Source organism: Leptopilina heterotoma, unplaced genomic scaffold (assembly GCF_015476425.1).
Source record: "Leptopilina heterotoma isolate Lh14 unplaced genomic scaffold, ASM1547642v1 Lhet_0, whole genome shotgun sequence".
Taxonomy (NCBI): domain Eukaryota; kingdom Metazoa; phylum Arthropoda; class Insecta; order Hymenoptera; family Figitidae; genus Leptopilina; species Leptopilina heterotoma.
This window is the reverse complement of record NW_025110811.1, coordinates 832,640-851,923: the sequence shown is the minus strand read 5'-3', so window position 1 is coordinate 851,923 and position 19,284 is coordinate 832,640. Positions and strand designations below refer to the sequence as shown.

The window sequence follows — 19,284 nt, the reverse complement described above, 5'->3', positions numbered from 1 at the left end:
CATCGAATTAATATTTGTTCGAATTTTCAAAACATTTAATTAATTTCCTGGAAATTTAGTCATTTTTCGAACACTTAAGGGCAAAAATAAAATTTTTTAATTATTATTTTGCTATATTTTGCGGGTGATAAAAAAGACAAAAGAGATGACGTAGAAGGGGTGATGACGTAATATTTTTTTGAAATTTACTCCGTAAATTTCTCTCTCACACTTTTGGAGAAAATAAAAATTTTCAAAAATATTACGAAAATTATTTCTAGTTTTTGCAGGAAATAAACGGGAACTCTTTTTTTCTTTTTTTATAGCAAAATATTATTTTATTTACTCTCTAAAATATTAGAAGTCTATTTTTTTATCATAATCATAATTATCCCACGTAAAAAAATTAGACCGAGAAATTCCCGGGAGCGAAAAAAAATAATTTTTTTTCTATTTATTTGTTTTTTTTTTACTTCCGGAAAATTACCGGAAGATTCCCGAAAAATTTCTGGAAATTTCCATATAATTAAATTTATTTTACATAAATATAGATATTTTTTAATGAAAATCATATTTTTTCTTTCTTTTAATTGCAATTTATGTATTATTAATTAATACAATGATAAAAGTTGGAGTAACAATCATTTTAAAATATCTTTTGTTATAGTAAAATATGCTGCAAATTTTTTTTACATCTTTATTACTTAAATTTGTTATTTTATTAGTTGATTTAACTAGTTTTGAATATAAATTAAATTAAATTAATTAATTTTTAAATTAAATTTTCTTGAAAAAATAGAATGCCAAAAAAGAAAGTATATTTTAATTTCAACATTTTTAATTATATACAAAATCATAAAGTAATATATGTTTCATGAACATTTTTAATTCTCTAGACAGTAGTAAAAGTGAGTATTAGCCAGACAAATTTAGTAGTCAAATAATGTGTTAATTAGAACTGTGCAAAATTCGATAATTCGAAAAAATAGAGTTTGGTTCGAATTATTTTGCACAGCACTATTGAAAATCATTGAATTGAGGAAATTTTTTGGAAATAATTGAAATTTGCACAAGAACGTTTGAAAATAATTGAATTTTGAAGAAGAATTTTATTATTTATAAAGATAATTGAAGTTCTGGAAAATTCTTATGGGAAATTTTAATAAAATAGTAGACATTGAAAATCATTGAATTGTTGAAAATTTTTGAGAATAATTAAAATTTTGACAAGAATTTTATTCGAATTATTAAAAATAATTGAATTTTAGAAAAGAATATTTTTATTCATAAAGGTAATTGAAATATTGACAAGAATTTTTTTAAATTTAAAATATAATTGAATTTCTGAACAGAATTTTATTATTTATGAAAATAATTGAATTATTGCGAAGAAATTTATAAAAAATTATAAATTTCTATGAAATTTTTATTATTTTATAGAAATAAGTAAATGTTTTCTTAGAATTTTATTAAATTTTTTGAAAATAGTTGAATTCAGAGAAAAAATATTTATAAAGATGATTGGAATTTTGACGAGAATTTTTTTTTAATTCTATACATAGATTGAATTTTTGCAATCAATTTTATTACATTAGAAAATAATTGAATTTCTCTAATTTTAATTGAAATTCATTTTAAAATCAATTTTTAATAGAAAATTCTATGAGAATTCAATTATTTAAATACAAAATTGAATAATTTTTTTTTTAATTCTATACATAATTGAATTTTTTTGCAATTAATTTTATTACATTAAAAAATAATTTAATATCTCTAATTTTAACTGAAATTCATTTTTAAATCAATTTTTAATAGAAAATTCTACGAGAATTCAATTATTTGAATACAAAATTGAATAATTTATTGAATTATTAAATGTTTCTTAAAATTGAATACTCATAAAGAATTTTATGAATAAATTTTTAAATAATTGAATCCTTAAAAAGAATTAAAAATTTTTTGAACATATTTGAATTTCTGCGAAAAATTCTATTACGTTTGAAAATAATTGAAATTTTGCCAAGATTTTTATTAAAATTATGGAGAATAATTGAATTTCGGTGAAGAATTTTATTATTTATAAAGATAATTGAAGTTCTAAAAAATTCTTATAGAAAATTTTATTAAAATAGAAGATATTGAAAATCATTGAATTGAGGAAAATTTTTGAAAATAATTGAATTTCTGAAATAAATTTGTAATTTCTCCAAAATTCAATTTTTTTAAATGTTTTTTACTAAAATTCTTTTATAAATCTATTATTTTTAATAATTTTGGAAATAGTTTTTTGAGACTTTTCAAATTCATTTGTTTATAAATTATAATTCAATTATTCGGAAATTCTTCAAGTACACTAAGAAAAATGGATATTAAGCTTTATTATCTAGATATTAATGGTCGATATCTGTGACAGTGAAATATGTAACATCTTAGATTTTCAAATTTAATATCTAAGATATTGGAAAAAGACTTGTTCAAACATAACCTCACATTTACAGATTATACTTTTTAACATCTGAGATATTAAACCATAACATCTGGATGATATGCATTAGCATCTTTTCTTTAATATCTAGTATATTAAGATTTTTAATATCCAGTTCTCTCAGTGTAAATATATATTAGAAAATAAAAACTTCAAATAATTTTAAAAGGAAATCCGCAATTTTTTTAAAATAGTAGATATTGAAAATTATGAATTGAGAAAAATTTTTGAAAATAATTGAAAATTGGGCAAGAATTTTATTAAAATTTTTGAAAATAGTTGAATTTTTGCCGGGAATTACTACATACTACAAATATTTTACATATTTTGTATTTGCAGCAATGAAAAAATTAAATTTCTTGTAAGACGACTAAGAACTATCCTTAAACTTCTGCTTAAGGAAAATTGTCCCAAGACTGACGCGTCAACCTTTATGAAGCATCAGTCCCGGGTTGTCCTTAAAGTTCCTCAAAGTGGAATTAAGACCTGTCCCCCATTCCACTAGTTAAGTACACCTAACTGAAACCGGAAGTTGTTACTTCTGAGATGAAGCATTAAAGTAGCGCCAAATGGAGAAGATATATTATACAATGTTTCTGAGTTTATACTTCCGGTTATGTGCAACTAATCAAAATGAATATCCCAGTTGTCTTAATTGTTCCCTAAAATTCTAAAGTTTCTGCGTCACTAAAGCAACAAGTTTAATTTTGTAAATAATAATAATAATAATATTTATTCCGCTAATTGCCGAAGACAATATTATTATTGAAAATGCGTTGTCATTTCTTGTTGTTTGTTTGTCTGTTTTTGTTGCTACTACAGAGTTTACAACTCTATCCTCGTTTGCCTCTTGTTTACATGATTCGTGTTCGCCTCTGATGTAAACTCAATCGCTCGATTAACCTGCGGCAGGAGTTGCTCGAGTGTAACAGTGCGTGTAAAGCACCTCTCACAAGGGGAATGATACACAATGAAAATGAAATGAGAAACCAATTGTGTATTTCATTATATATATAAAACTTAGTGAATTTCAATTGTTTAAAGGAAATTTTGTGTCTTATAAAATTTGTAGATTTGAAGATTTTTTTCTGTTGTTGTTCAGTAGGATAGCAATGAGTAGCTGAGTCGTGTGTAACGGAATTATTAATTCTAAAATTTTATTAAAATTCGTCAAAAGAATTCAATTACAACAAAATTTATTGATGAAATTCTTTATGACAATTCAATTTAAAAAACATTCAATTATGCAATAAATTATTTAATCTTGTATTTAAATAATTGAATTCTCGTAGAATTTTCTATTAGAAATTGATTTAAAAATGAATTTTCTTTAAAATCTTAGATTATAATTGAATATTAAAAGCATTATTTTGATAAGGTATCAAATTAAAATCTTTGAAAATCTGAATCTGCAAACAAATGATTGCAGAAATTCAATTATTTTCCAAAATTCTAATAAAATTCTTGTGCAATTTTCAATTATTTTCAAAATTTTTTAAAAATTGTCGTCAAAACTTCAATTATTTTTTATAAATAATAATATTCTACTCCGAAATTCAATTATTTTTGAAAAATTTAATACAATTCTTGTCAAAACTTCAATTATTTTCCAAAATTCTAATAAAATTCTTGTGCAATTTTCAATTATTTTCAAAAAATTTCCTCAATTCAATGATTTTCAATAGTGCTGTGCAAAATAATTCGAACCGAACTGTATTTTTTCGAATTATCGAATTTTGCACAGTTCTAATTAACACATTATTTAGCTACTAAATTTTTCTGACTAATACTCACTTTTACTACTGTCTAGAGAATTAAAATTGTTCATGAAACATATATTACTTTATGATTTTGTATATAATTAAAAATGTTGAAATTAAAATATACTTTCTTTTTTGGCATTCTATTTTTTCAAGAAAATTTAATTTAAAAATTAATTAATTTAATTTAATTCATATTCAAAATTAGTTAAATCTACTAATAAAATAACAAATTTTAGTAATAAAAATTTAAATAAAATTTTTAAGAAATTCTTGTCAAAATTTCAATTATCTTTATAAATAATAATTTTCTTCTCCGAAATTCAATTATTTTCAAAAATTTTCCTTAATTCAATGATTTTCAATATCTTCTATTTTAATAAAATTTCTCGTAAGAATTTTTCAGAACTTCAATTATCTTTATAAATAATAAAATTCTTCTCCGAAATTTAATTATTTTAAAAAATTTTAGTAAAATTTTTATAAATAATTAAATTATTCTCTGAAATTCAAGTATTTTCAAAAATAATTTTAATAAAATCTTGGCAAAAATTCAATTATATTCAAAAATTTTAATAAAATTCTTGTCAAAATTTCAATTATCTTCAAAAAGTTTCCTCAATTCAATGATTTTCAATATCTATTATTTTGAAAAAATTGCTGATTTCTTTTTAAAATTATTTGAAATTTTTATTTTTTAATATAATATTTAATTGAAGAATTTCCGAATAATTGAAATTTTGTAAAATTGAATTTTAAAAAAATAAATTTGAAAATTCTCAAAGATCTATTTCAAAAATTATTAAAAATAATGGATTTTATAAAAGAATATTTGTCAAAAATACTTTAAAAAAATTGAATTTTGGAGAAGTTACAAATTATTGCAGAAATTCAATTATTTTCAAAGGTAATAAAATTCTTCCCAGAAATTCAATTATGTTGAAAAATATTTAAATTTTTCTTAGGGATTCAATTATTTTCAAAAGTAATAAAATTCTTCGCAGAAATTCAATTATGTTCAAAACTTTTTAAATTCTTTTTAGGGATTCAATTATTTTCACATAATAATTAAACTCATTGCAGAATTTCAATTATTTTTAACACAATGTTAGTTGAAATCCACGAAAAATGTAATTATTCTTAAGAATTTACGAATAATTGTAATTTCGTAAAATTGTATATTGTAAACAAATGGGGATTTGAAAATTGTCAAAGAAATTTTTCGAAAAATTATTAAAAATAATTGATTTAAAGAAGAATCTTAGTAAAAATTCTTGAAAATAATAATTGAATTGAAATGATAAAAATAATTTTGAAGACGTATAACATTCTTATAATGTAAAATAATAATTTTATCACTGGCTCATCTTTAATTATTATAAAACATGAAGTTTTAAGTATAGTTTAAAGTTTTAAGTTTTAAGTAAAATTTTCTCTTATTCGAATCGGACTGGTTATATTTTTTGTTGATAATTGGTCCGTAAATGGTCCATAATTTTTCAGTTTTGGTCCGTAAAGTCTGTATTTTTAAATAATACTTTCACTGGTTCGAGCCCTGCTTAAGTATAGCCTAAGTAACTTAAGTAGACTGTATGGGCACTTAGTCTACTTAGGTTACTCTGGGTACTTAGGCTACTAAGGGTTCCTAGTCTACTTAGTGTACTTAAGCTACTTAAAGAATATTGAAAATACTTTTTAAGTTAACTTTTATTAACTTTTTTTTAAGTAAATATGGGTACTTAGTCTACTTAGTCTACTTTGGGTACTTAGGCTACTAAAGGTTCCTAGTCTACTTAGTGTACTTAGGCTACTTAAAGAATATTTAAAATACTTTTTAAGTAAACTTTTATTAACTCTTTTTTAAGTAAATATGGGTACTTAGTCTACTTAGTCTACTTTGGGTACTTAGGCTACTAAAGGTTCCTAGTCTACTTAGTGTACTTAGGCTACTTAAAGAATATTGAAAATACTTTTTAAGTTAACTTTTATTAACTTTTTTTTAAGTAAATATGGGTACTTAGTCGACTTAGGTTACTTTTACTTTTAATTTACTTTTTCTTAAGTAAATATGGGTCTTAGTCTACTTTGGGTACTTAGGCTACTAAAGGTAAATATGGGTACTTAGTCTACTTAAAGAATATTTAAAATACTTTTTAATTTTAAGTATACTTTTTAGGAATATTTAGGGTATTTTGGCTACTTAGTAAGTAGACTAAGTACCCTAAGTTCCTTCAGCACCCAAATTAACTAAAGTAGCTTAGGTAGGCTAAGTACCCTAAGTAGACAGAGTTGCCCAAGTTCCTTTAGTACTTTAAGAAGCCTATGAAGCCTAATAATTACAATAAAAAACCTAGTATGAGTGTCAACTAAAGTATAAATAATTATCAGTTAACAAACTTTACGAATAGTGATAAAGCGAACAGTATAAATTTAAGCAAAACCCAAATAAGTATTTGTTTGAGTAAAGAGTAAATAATTGACATGTTGTTAAAGAATGAATGCGTTATCGGAGCAGAATAATCCAGTCCGTAAATCCATTGAACTTTTTTTTCCCAACCAATTCATCTGCGGATTGCTGTTGTAGCGTTCATTGAACCGCGAAGAGGTAGAGAGAAATATAATCGAACGAAGGTTCGGGCGTATTAAAAAAGGAAAGTCAGGAAGAGGTGATAAAGGGAAGAGAGATTGAGGGAGGCTGCGTGCGCACACGTATATATGCGAAAAAGAGAAAGGGAGGTATAGAGAGAGAGAGAGAGAAAAGACTGTAGGAGTCTTATGTCATTTTACATATTTTAACGGTTCCCGCCACCTCGTTCTCTCCATAACCTAGCTGCTATATCATCCTATATTCCATTCTTCACTTCCTACACGGTGCAGTTAACCAGAAAAAGAATGTATGAATTGTCTGCACGTCCCGTGACTCGTAGCTGCCAAGAAGAAACTCATACATCCTTCTATATATCATGTAATTGATCAATCTTACGTGTTCTTAACTATTTGGATTTGGAGTACTTTAGATTTAGATTATAGTTATTTAGATTATTTGGAGTATTTTCAGAAAAAGGTTATTGTTAATCTAGTAAATTTTCTTATGTAACGAAAGAGAAATTTTTATTGTTAACAAATTGACGATTGTTGTTATTTTCTAAATAGAGAATTTATTAACATCAGAAAATATAATTTTATATTTTAATTCGATATTTAGTTGTTTCACAATCGAATAATCGAGTTTATTAGTTGTGGATTCAGCCAATGCAAGTCAGCAATCATGTTCTAACAATAGGAAGCTTGATCTAGGTATGTCGAATACTATTATTGGCCGTGAACTACTTACCTTGCTGCCTTCTCCTTAGTTATCGTCAATTCATCTCTCTATTGAGATGCGAAAGTAAGAACTCTCTCAGGTGACTGAAATTCAGTTACATTGTTTAGAACTGGCATTGTATGGCAGTCATCTATTATTTCAACTGTCTGTTACGTTGAACGTGTTCCGCTGTATCTCTTTGAGAAACATACCTACTGTTACTGTACCTACTAAAATTTAGTATTTAAAGTCTAGTCCTAGAATTTTGCCTGGATAGGAATTTCTTTTTTTTCTGACAGTAACCCTAATGGACTATAAGCATCCCTGGGTCCTAGGAATATTCTAATATCAACGAATTGATGGGACCCTGGACGTCACTAGGTTCTCCTGAGACAACCTAGGATTTCTAATTTCTATGAACAATGAAATTCAATTATTTTCGTAAAATATGAAATTCCATTCATAAATTCAATTATTTTCATAAATAATAAAACTCATTGCACAGTTTCAATTATTTTTAATACAATTTTAATCGAATTTCTCGAAAAATGTAATTATTCTTAAAAAATTTTTATTATTAAAATTCGTTAAAAGAATTCAATTATTTAAAAATTTATTGATAAAATTCTTTATGAGCATTCAATTTTAAGAAACATTTAATTACTCAATAAATTATTTAATTTTGTATTTAAATAATTGAATTTTCTATAAAAAATTGATTTAAATAATAATTTCAGTTAATATTTTAAATTATAATTGAATATTAAAAGCATAATAGCGTGATTTTTTTGAAATAATTGAATTTTGATAATGCTTCAAATTCAAATCTTTGAAAACCTAAATCTGATTATCTGAATCTAAATTCTGATTGCAGAAATTAAATTATTTTCAAAAGTAATAAAATTCTTTGCAAAAATTCAATTATGTTCAAAATTTAAAAAAAAATTCTCGTTAAAATTTCAATTATCTTTATAAATAATAAAATTTTTCTTCAAAATTCAATTATTTTCCATAATTTGAATAAAAATTTTGGAAAAAATTCAATTCTTTTAAAAAATTTTAATAAAATTTTTGTCAAAATGTCAATTATCTTCAAAAATTTTCCCCAATTCAATGATTTTAAAGTATCTACTATTTTTAAAAAATTGCGATTTCTTTTTAAAATTTTATAAACAAATGAATTGTGAAATTCTCAAAAAACAATTTCAAAAATTATTAAAAATAATGGATTTTGTAAAAGAATTTTAGTCCAAAACACTAAAAAAAATTGAATTTCCGAGATATGTTACAAATTATTGCAGAAATTCAATTATTTTCAAAAATTTTAATAAAATTCTCGTTAAAATTTCAACTATCTTTATAAATAATAAAATTCTTCTTCGAAATTAAATTATTTTCAAAAATGTTAATAAATGTCTTGTAAAAGTTTCAATTATTTTCAAAAATTTTCCACAATTCAATGATTTTTAATATTTACTATTTTAATAAAATTTTCCAAAAGAATTCAATTATTAAAAAGAAATTTAATAAAATTCTACTCAAATATTTAATTATTTTCATAAAATAATAAAAATTTCACAGAAATTCAATTATTTTCGTAAATAATAAAATTCTTCTTAGGAATTCAATTATTTTTAAAATAATAAAGCTCATTGCAGAATTTCAATTATTTTGAAAAAAAATTTTAATAAAATTTCTCGAAAAATGTAATTATTTTTAAAAATTTATTAAAATTTGTCCTAAGGATTTAATTATTTAAAAATTTATTGATAAAATTTATTATCAGAATTCAATTTTAATAAACATTGAATTATTTAACAAATTATTTATTTTCGTATTTAAATAATTGAATTCTCTTAGAATTTACTAATAAAAATTTATTTAAAAATTAATTTTAGTTAAAATTTTAGATTATAATTGAATATTTAAAAACAATAGAGCGTGAATTTTTAGAAATAGTTAAATTTTGTAAAGATTTCATATAAAAATATTTGAAAATCTGAATTTTTCATACTTTTAATTCAAAAATTCTAAGTAAATAATTTTTATCAAACAGTTTAATCGAAATTTTTTAAAATTATTTCAAGTTTTTATTTTCTAATAGATACTTAATTGAATAATTGCTGAATAATTGAAATTTTACGTAAAATTGAATTGTAAATAAATGATTTGAATAATTTGTCAAAGAACTTTTTTAAAAATTATAAAAAATAATGGATTTATAAAAGAATTTTAGTTAATAACACTTAAAGAAAAATGTTATTTTGTAGAAGTTAGTTAGAAATTATTGTAGAAATTTAATTATTTTCAGAAGTAATAAAATTCTTCGCAGAAATTTAATTATGTTTTAAAATAATACAATTCTTTTTAGGAATTCAATTATTTTCACAAATAATAAAACTGATCGCAGAATTTTAATTTTTTTTTAATACAATTTTAATCAAATTTCTCGAAAAATATTAGTATTCTTAAAAATTTTTTGATAAAATTCTTCATGAAAATTTGAATTTTAAGAAACATTCAATTATTCAATAAATTATTTATTTTTGTATTTAGATTGAATTCTAGTAGAATTTTCAGAAAAAAATTTATTTTAAAAATGTATTTCTGTTAAAATTTTAGATAATATTTATATATTGAATTTTCATGGGTGCTGATGGCAAAGAAGGCAGATTTTCAAAATTCAAAATGGCGGATCCAATATGGCGGACATTCTTTTTAAATTGATAGTTTTTTTTTATGAAACTTGTTACTCAGGGATTTATGAAGTCGCTGATTGCGAGTATAAAGTTAGATTTAAAATAACAATGCTGCAAATCGAATATAGCGGATAATTTTTTAAAAATTAAGAGATAATTTAGAAAATATTTTATAAATGGCAAGGAGCAGTCATTTATATATTGTTTCGACATTGCACACTTTGCGAACTTTGAGTATATATTACAATCAATAGCATATATATGTGGAAGAATAAATAATGCCAAAATTTTTAACTACTGTGACTGATTACAAAATAGCGTTTCGCTAATACCAATATCGAATGTTATATATGGGCAATTCCACGTGAGATTTCAGTCGACCTCTTAAAATCGGCCAAAAATATTTTTTTTCTATTCTGTATTGAAAAAAAACAGATACGTATTTTTTTATTATTTTTTTGAAGGCCAAATTTTTGAGTTATGAATTTTCAAAATTTTCGCTTTTTAAATGTAGGTATATTTTTAATGTCAGATAACTCAAAAAATATTGCTTCTTTTCATTTTTTGACAAGAGAAAAAAAGTTTTGTTTTTCTCTCTACTTTTGAATAATCATAACAACAAATTTTTTTTTTCATTTTTTATTAAAAAAATAAAAAAATTTTATAAACTAATTAATTTTTTTTAACTTTGGGTATGATAAATTTTTAATTTTCTTTTTTTAAAACATACCTGGAAATGATAAGAAGGTTTTGCAAAAAGTTTCAGAGTGGGCCTGACAAGTTTGATGGGTCCAAAAAAATAATTAAGCTGTCCATGCAGGTCGCACGCACGTGGCACAATGGGATTTTTTTACAATTTATTATTAAAAATTGTCTAGAGCCTACAAATTTTATCGGATTTTGATTATTTTTGAATTTTTAGGCTCTAAACAATTTTTAATAATAAATTGTAAAAAAATCAAATTGTGCCACGTGCGTGCGACCTGCACGGAGAGCTTAATTATTTTTTTGGACCCATCAAACTTGTCAGGCCCACTCTGAAACTTTTTGCAAAACCTTCTTATCATTTCCAGGTATGTTTTAAAAAAAGAAAATTAAAAATTTATCATACCCAAAGTTAAAAAAAATTAATTAGTTTATAAAATTTTTTTATTTTTTTAATAAAAAATGAAAAAAAAAATTTGTTGTTATGATTATTCAAAAGAAGAGAGAAAAACAAAACTTTTTTTCTCTTGTCAAAAAATGAAAAGAAGCAATATTTTTTGAGTTATCTGACATTAAAAATATACCTACATTTAAAAAGCGAAAATTTTGAAAATTCATAACTCAAAAATTTGGCCTACAAAAAAATAATAAAAAAATACGTATCTGTTTTTTTCCAATACAGAATAGAAAAAAAATATTTTTGGCCGATTTTAAGAGGTCGACTGAAATCTCACGTGGAATTGCCCATATATTGTGACTTTTAAAAAGCAAGTCTTTATACAATTTATGGAAAACTTGAAACAATGAATGAACTTGCAACTTCTTAATCCAGTGTTGGAAGGATACTGACATTCTTTTCCAACAACGTCATAAGTCACCCAACGTGAACTTATGTAACCCGCGTATAATGGTAAATCGACTGTCAGAGTTCTGTCTGGCTATAATAAATACTGGCACTGTAAAGGCGGATAGAAATCGAGTTGTATATATGTAGGTTTTAAGAGCCAATACTTTGAAAATTTTTCCTCAACAATGGAACTGTATGCAGTTGATTTGATGTTCAAGGTGATGTGTATATTCGACTCTGTTCCAAGTGCAAATACTTTTTCTTTTAATTTTTACAGACGCTAAAGTCATTTCGAATATTTTTTGTTCTTTCTTTACAGGAAAAGTAATTTTTGAAAACTTTTATAATAAATAATTAAAATAATTAAATTATTTATTAAATAAATAAAATTTTAATAATACACTGTAAAAATAAAGGTAATAATTTAGTACCAATTTTGGTACTAAATCATTATTTGGTTCTATTTTAATACTGAAATCAGCTCTAATTTAGAACCTTTTTTTATAGTGTAAATAAAAATAATAAATAATGCAGGTAAAAAAACAAAGTACCTATACTTCAAAATTACTGAATGAAAAAAATGCTTTTCAAAAAATAGGAAAATCCATTTAAAATAAATGACGTTGTGAAACATTGTATTTTAAGAAAGTTAAATAACAGTACTTTGTGATCAGTTCTATTACTGTAATAAATGGTTTCCTTCGCTTGTTTGTTGCAGAAAAATTACTGAACAGCGAGGGCCGCGAACTCAGACGAGCTCTTTTCTCCCTTAAGCAAATCTTTCAGGTAAGTTTATTGTTAATAAAAAAAATTCTATATTAGACATAAGAACTAAAACAGCTTTGAGATTCAATGCCTATTTTTACGATAAACTGAAAGTTATAATTATAATTAATTAGATTAAAATAAATCTTTCTTGCGCAACTTCTTTAGTTAACTTCATATTGCACTTCTTTTCCACGGTGAATTACGAGAAAATTACGAGAAAATTACAAGAATTAAAATTAAATTAAATTAAATTAAATTAAATTAAAATTACGAGAAAAAATAATATTAATGGGAATCTTAATTTGCATACAACTTTATTTTATCGATTTTTTGTTGCTGTTGTCTTCTTTGTCACCTGTTTTTTTTTTTTGGAAAATAATTCACCTTTTCACCAATTTCTAATGAAAAAAATAATCCCTGGAATAATTACAGTTGACCAAATAAAATTAGTTGTATTATGTGATTGCATTTAAAAGGTGCAAGATAATAGGAATTCTGTAATGTTTGATTAAAACTCCGTTTTCCAAATCTCGCGATTCAACGATTTCACACTGTAAATTCATCCCGATATGAAATGCTTGCTGTGTGCACTCGAATATGTGCACAAACTCCATTAGCTTCTGGATTAAGAAGCGAAATTGAATATTAATAATCAAATATTCCAGCATATTGGTTCATCTCAATTTCACTGTATGTGAGTCTCCAATGAATAAGAGTGTGCTGTGGAGAAATAAATTCTTATCAATGAAATTCAATTACTTAACGTTGATTATTTTTTTTTTTGTTTTTTTTCATTAAACAGGGAATAATTTTCTAATATTATAATTGTTTGAATATCAGAATTTACTACTTTTTAACGATTTGCTACTATTTGGATACTTTTTTTTATTTGCTACACTAAAAGATACTTTTTTTCTATTTCTTTTTAGAATTTACACTACTTTAAATTTGTTAACAGTTAAAATAAAAATATTATTTTAAAAAATATTATTTCAAAAAATATTATTTCAAAAAATATTATTTCAAAAACTATTATTTCAAAAAATATTAATACAGTCAATGGTAAAAATTCAAATAATTTTAAAAAAATTCTTTAAAACGATTCAATTATTTTCAATAATTTTTCCTACTTCAATAATTTTTAATATCAACTATTTTAATGAAAAATTCAACAAAAGAATTGAATAAATTAAAAAAATTTTAATAAGATTGAATTATTAAAAAAAAATTAATTAACTTCTTTGCAAGAATTTAATTATTTAAAAATTTGTTCATAAAATTCTTTACGAGAGTTTAATTTTAAGAAACATTGAATTATTTAACAAATAATTTATTTTCGTATTTAAATAATTGAATTCTCGTAGAATTTACTAATAAAAATAGATTTAAAAATCAATTTCAGTTAAAATTTAAGATAATTGAATATAAAAATCTTTGTAGTGTGAATTTTTAGAAATAATTGAATTCGGAAAGGTTCCAAATTAAAATCTTTGAAAATATTTGAAAATCTAAATCTGCAAAAAAATGATGGCAAAAATTCAATTATTTTCAGAAATAATAAAATTCTTCGCAAAAATTCAATTCATTTTTATAAATAATAAAATTCTCTTCAGGAAGACAATTATTTTTTAATATTATAATAATAATCGTTGTAAGAATTCTATTATTTTTATAAATATTAAAACTCATCGCAGGATTTCAATTATTTTTAATACAGTTTTAAATAAATTCCGCGAAAAATGCAAATATTCTTAAAAATTTGAAGAAAATTCTTTAAAAGAATTTAATTACTTTAAAAAATTTTATTATTCTTTATAATTGAATTGTTTTCAATACAATTTTAATAAAATTTTTTGAAAAAATTCAATTATTTTCATAAATAATATACAATTTTCAAAGACATACAATTATTTAATACAAAATTTTCATAAAATATTTTGAAAAAAATCATTTCTTTAAAAAGTTTTTTATTAAATTCTTCTCAAGAATTATTTATTTATTAAAGTTCGGTGACAAAAATTCAATTATTTATAATTGAATTTCGACAAATTTAATAAATTAATTAAATGTTTACTAAGAATTTTAATAAAATTTTTGGAAATTATATCAAAATTATATCAATTATATCAAAATTTTTTTATAATAATTAAATTCTTTCGTATAATTTTCATAAAATTTTTTAAAATAATTGTATTTTTCGAGAAATTTATTTAAAATTGTATTAAAAATAATTGAAATTCTGCGTTGAGTTTTAATATTTATGAAAATAATTAAATTCTTATAACAAATTTTATTTAATTTTTTAAAAATAATTGAATTCCTGAGAAGAGTTTTAATATTTTATAAACAGAATTGAATTCTGGCAGAGAATTTTATTACATTTTTTAAAAAATAATTGAATTCTTTTGTGAAATTGATTAAAATAGTAGATATTAAAAATAATTGAATTTCACAGAAGATTTTCATTATTTGAGAAAATAATTGAATTCTCACGAAAACTTTTCTTAAAATTTTTCAAAATAATTGAATCGTTTCAAAGAAATTCAATTATTTAAAACTAAATTTTGATAAAATTTTTTGAAAAGAATTATTTCTTTAAAAAGATTTTTTTTAATTCTTCTCAAGATTTCAATTATTTTAAAAACTTTATTAAAGTTCGGTGACAAAAATTCAATTATTTTCATAAATAATAAAACTCATCGCAGGATTTCAATTAGGTACTTTTAATATAATTTAAAATTAATTATCCGCTAAAACGCAATTATTCTTAAAAATTTGAATGAAATTCTTTGAAATATTCATATTTTTTTTTTATTTTTATTTCATATTTTTTTTTTATTTTTTTTTTTCTTCATATTTTTAACAAACTTAAAAAATATTAATATTTTAAGATATACTACATTCAAAAAATGCAAATAAACAATTTTTTCAAAGACCTCTTTGTCTATAACTCCTTAAAAATGATAATAGATTAAAAAAATATTTATTGAATTACGAAAAAAATTATTTTTAAGTGTGAATCCTCTGTTAACTTTTAATCAAAATTGAAATAAATTTCCATTTCTTTTGCAGGAAGATAAAGATCTAGTGCATGAATTTGTACAAAATGATGGACTGGCGTGTCTTATCAAAGTTGGCAACGAGGCTGATCAGAATTACCAAAATTATATACTACGTGGTGAGTAAACATAAAGATATAATTATTTATTTTAAGATTGTCAAAAGTATAATTATTTTTACACATTAATTTATTTGATTTGTTTGCTCGCTTTGTTTCCCTGACAATGTTATCTTTAAATATGAGTTTCTTCTCTTGAATTAAAAAGTCATAAATTATTTTTAAATTTAAAAACTTTTTTTTAAGTTTCTCTTCCTACTTTGCTATTTTATTTAACATGCGGAAATGAAATTAATCTAAATTACTGAGTGATTCAATTACAATTTAAGATTTAAATGTACTTAATTACAATTAAGATTTAAATTTAAAATTCTAAATATTTAAAAGTAACTAATAAGGTTAAAGGGTCAATGGATTCGTTCCTTTAATCACTATTAATATATCTTCTATTTTTATAAATTTATTTTTATCGTCATTAGAGTCAAAAAATTATTATTTAATAAAACCATAAATGTCGATGTTATTTTATTGCATAAAAAAAGTTTCAGCAAGTGATGATATTAATGCTAATTAAGTTTATGAATCTTCGTGGTAGATTAATTATCATGTAGATTCATTGACGAGTTTACCATTAAAACGTTTTACGATCGACTTAATAATATGTTACAATAAATGCACTTTATTATGTTTTATTACTAATTATACACACATAGAATGAGAAGTTAATTAATAAGGGTAATTTCTTAATTAGTTAATATCTTTTAAATTATTTCCAGATGTGTACAATAATAATTACTTTATTGCTTTGACCTATTAAATTCGAATTTTTACTAAATTTTTTTTTGTTTTTTCTTCAAGAAAACAAGTTTATCATAACAATTTGTAGGCTGCTAATCTGTTCTGGGTCATCAAAAGATTGACCTTAACTAAAAGTCTGTGCGAGGCTTTGATACATAAAATATGAGTCAATGTTGTAGAGAGCTTTCACTTTTGATAATAATTTATAGTTAATAAATAATGTTGAGAATAAAATTCTTCTTGAGGTGATTTTTTTTTTGGGAAAAAATAATTTTCAAACAAAAATCACCTCCAAGTTGAAGAATTTTTTTTAACATTATTTATTAACTATGAATTGACAGATGAAAGAGGAAAGAATTTTTGTTAAAGGACGCATGGTTGCCACAGGTCAGGGAAAAGTCAGGGATTTTTATTAAAATTACTGGAAAAAATTAAATTTTTAGAATTAATAAGAAAATTCTAAAAATTTGTGTCTTTTTAAAAAAAAACTGTAATTTCAATTTTGTTGAAATTAGTTTCAATTTTAAAAATTTTAACGCAATTATATGAAAGAATTCAATTATCTTAATAAATATTAAACTTCTTTCGAGAAATTCAATTATTTTCAAAAATGTTTAAAAAATTCTCGTCAACATTTTAATTATCTTTATAAATAGCAAAATTCATTGTAAAATTCAATTATTTTCATAGATAACAATACTTATCACAAGAATTCAATTATTTTCAAAATTAATAAAATTCTTCTCAGAAATTCAATTATTTTAAAAGCATCCAAAAAAATTGTCAACATTTAAATTACTTATCTTTATAAATAAATAGCAAAATTCTTCGACAAAATTCAATTATTTTCAGGAATTTTGATAAAATTCATTGGAAAATTCAATTACTTTCATAAATAATAGTATTCGTCACAAGAATTCAATTATTTTTAAAAGTAACAAAATTTAATTATTCTCAAAGATTTCAATAAAATTCATGGCAAAATATCAATTATTTCAAAAAAATTTTTATTATTTCAATGATTTTTCAATATTTTACTATTTTAATAATGTTTCCCAAAAGAATTCAATTATTAAACAAAAATTTTGACAATATTTAACATGAACATTCAATTATTTTTTAAGCAAATAAAAATTTCACAGGAATTGAATTATTAAAAATAGAATTTACAGACATTTAAAAAAAAACTAATTGTTTGAAAGTTTTATTATAAAATTCTTCGTAATAGTTTAATTATTTTTGTAAATAATAAAATTCATTGAAAAATTTTAATTATTTTAAATAAAATTTCAATCGAATTCCTTAAAAACTGTAATTATTTTTAAAATGTTATTAAAATTCGTCGAAAGAATTCAATTATTTAAAAATTTGTTGATAGAATTATGTATAAGAATTCAATTTCAAGAAAAATTTAATTATTCAATAAATTATTTATTTTTGTATTTAAATAATTGAATTCTAGTAGAATTTTTTAATAAAAAATAAAAATTGATTCAAAAATGACTGTTAGTTCAGATTTTACATAATAATTCAATATTAAGAGACATTTAAACCTGAATTTTTAGAAATAATTGAATTTTGAAAAGGTTTTATTTTCAAAATTGGCAAAATTTTAATTTTTTTCAAAAATCTTCTCCAATTCAATTATTTTTAATATCTAGTATTTTAATAAAATTTTCTAAAAAAAATGCAATTATTTACAATAAATTTTAATAAAATAAATTCAATTATTTTCTTAAATAATAAAAATTTCATAGGAATTCAATTATTATTTACAATTTTTTTGAAAAATTTCTTCGCAATAATTTAATTATTTTCATAAATAATACAATTTTTACAAGGATTCAATTATTGTCTTAAATAAGAAAATTCTTTTTAGGAATTGAATTATTTTCACAAATAATAAAGCTCATTGCAGAATTTTAATTATTTTTAATAAAATTTCAATCATATTCCTTGAAAAAAAGAATTATTCTTAAAAATGTATAAGATTCAATTTTAATTATTCAATTATTAATATTCAATTTTAAGAAACATTTAATTATTCACTAAATTATCTATGTTTGTTTTTAAATAATTGAATTCTCATAGAATTTTCTAATAATAATTGATTTATAAATGAATTTCAGTTAAAGTTTTAGATAATAATTGAATTTTGGAGAAGTTACTAATAATTGCAATTGTTTAGAAATAATTGAATTTTGTGAAAGTTTTAAATTAAAATCTTTGAAAATTTGAATTTTTTATACTTTTAATTAAAAATATGGAAGTAATTTTATTTTCAAAAAGCTTAATTGCAATTTTTTAAAATTATTTAATGTTTTTATTTTCTAATGTATATTTAATTGAAGAATTTCCGAATAATTAAAATTTTACGTATAATAGAATTGTAAACAAATGGATTTAAAAATTGTCAAAGAAGAAGTTTTTCAAAAATAATTAAAACTTGATTTAAAGTAGAATATTATTTTAAATTTTTAGAAAATAATAATTGAATTGAAACGATGGAAATAATTTTAAAGAAGTTACAGTAACAACATTCTTATATTATAATATAAAATAATGATTTTATTACTCGGTTATCTTTAATTACTAAAAAACAGGAAGAAATGGATCACTCCGAGTCGAAGATTCGGAGTGATCCATTTCTTCATGTTTTATAATAATATTCTTTCAAGTTATTGAATTTCAAAAGGTTTGAATTTGAAGTTATTGATATTTTCGAATAATTTTACAATTAAAGAAATTCTTAAATTAATTAATTAAAAAAATACATCTAGTTGGGAATTTTAAAGACTACTTTTACTTTTAATCTTATGGG

The 19,284-nt window shown here is 21.6% G+C and overlaps 1 protein-coding gene across 7 annotated transcripts in view; it reads left to right on the top strand.

The window, feature by feature from the left end:
- The window catches only part of LOC122499947 (FH1/FH2 domain-containing protein 3), a 207,183-nt gene that overhangs the window by 134,453 nt on the left and 53,446 nt on the right, over window positions 1-19,284 (top strand). For all 7 annotated transcript variants that reach the window (XM_043608655.1, XM_043608586.1, XM_043608814.1 and 4 more), the window contains 2 exons: window positions 12,498-12,565; window positions 15,620-15,725. In XM_043608655.1, the coding sequence (XP_043464590.1) occupies window positions 12,498-12,565; window positions 15,620-15,725 (174 nt within the window). The remainder of the gene's footprint in view (window positions 1-12,497; window positions 12,566-15,619; window positions 15,726-19,284) is intronic.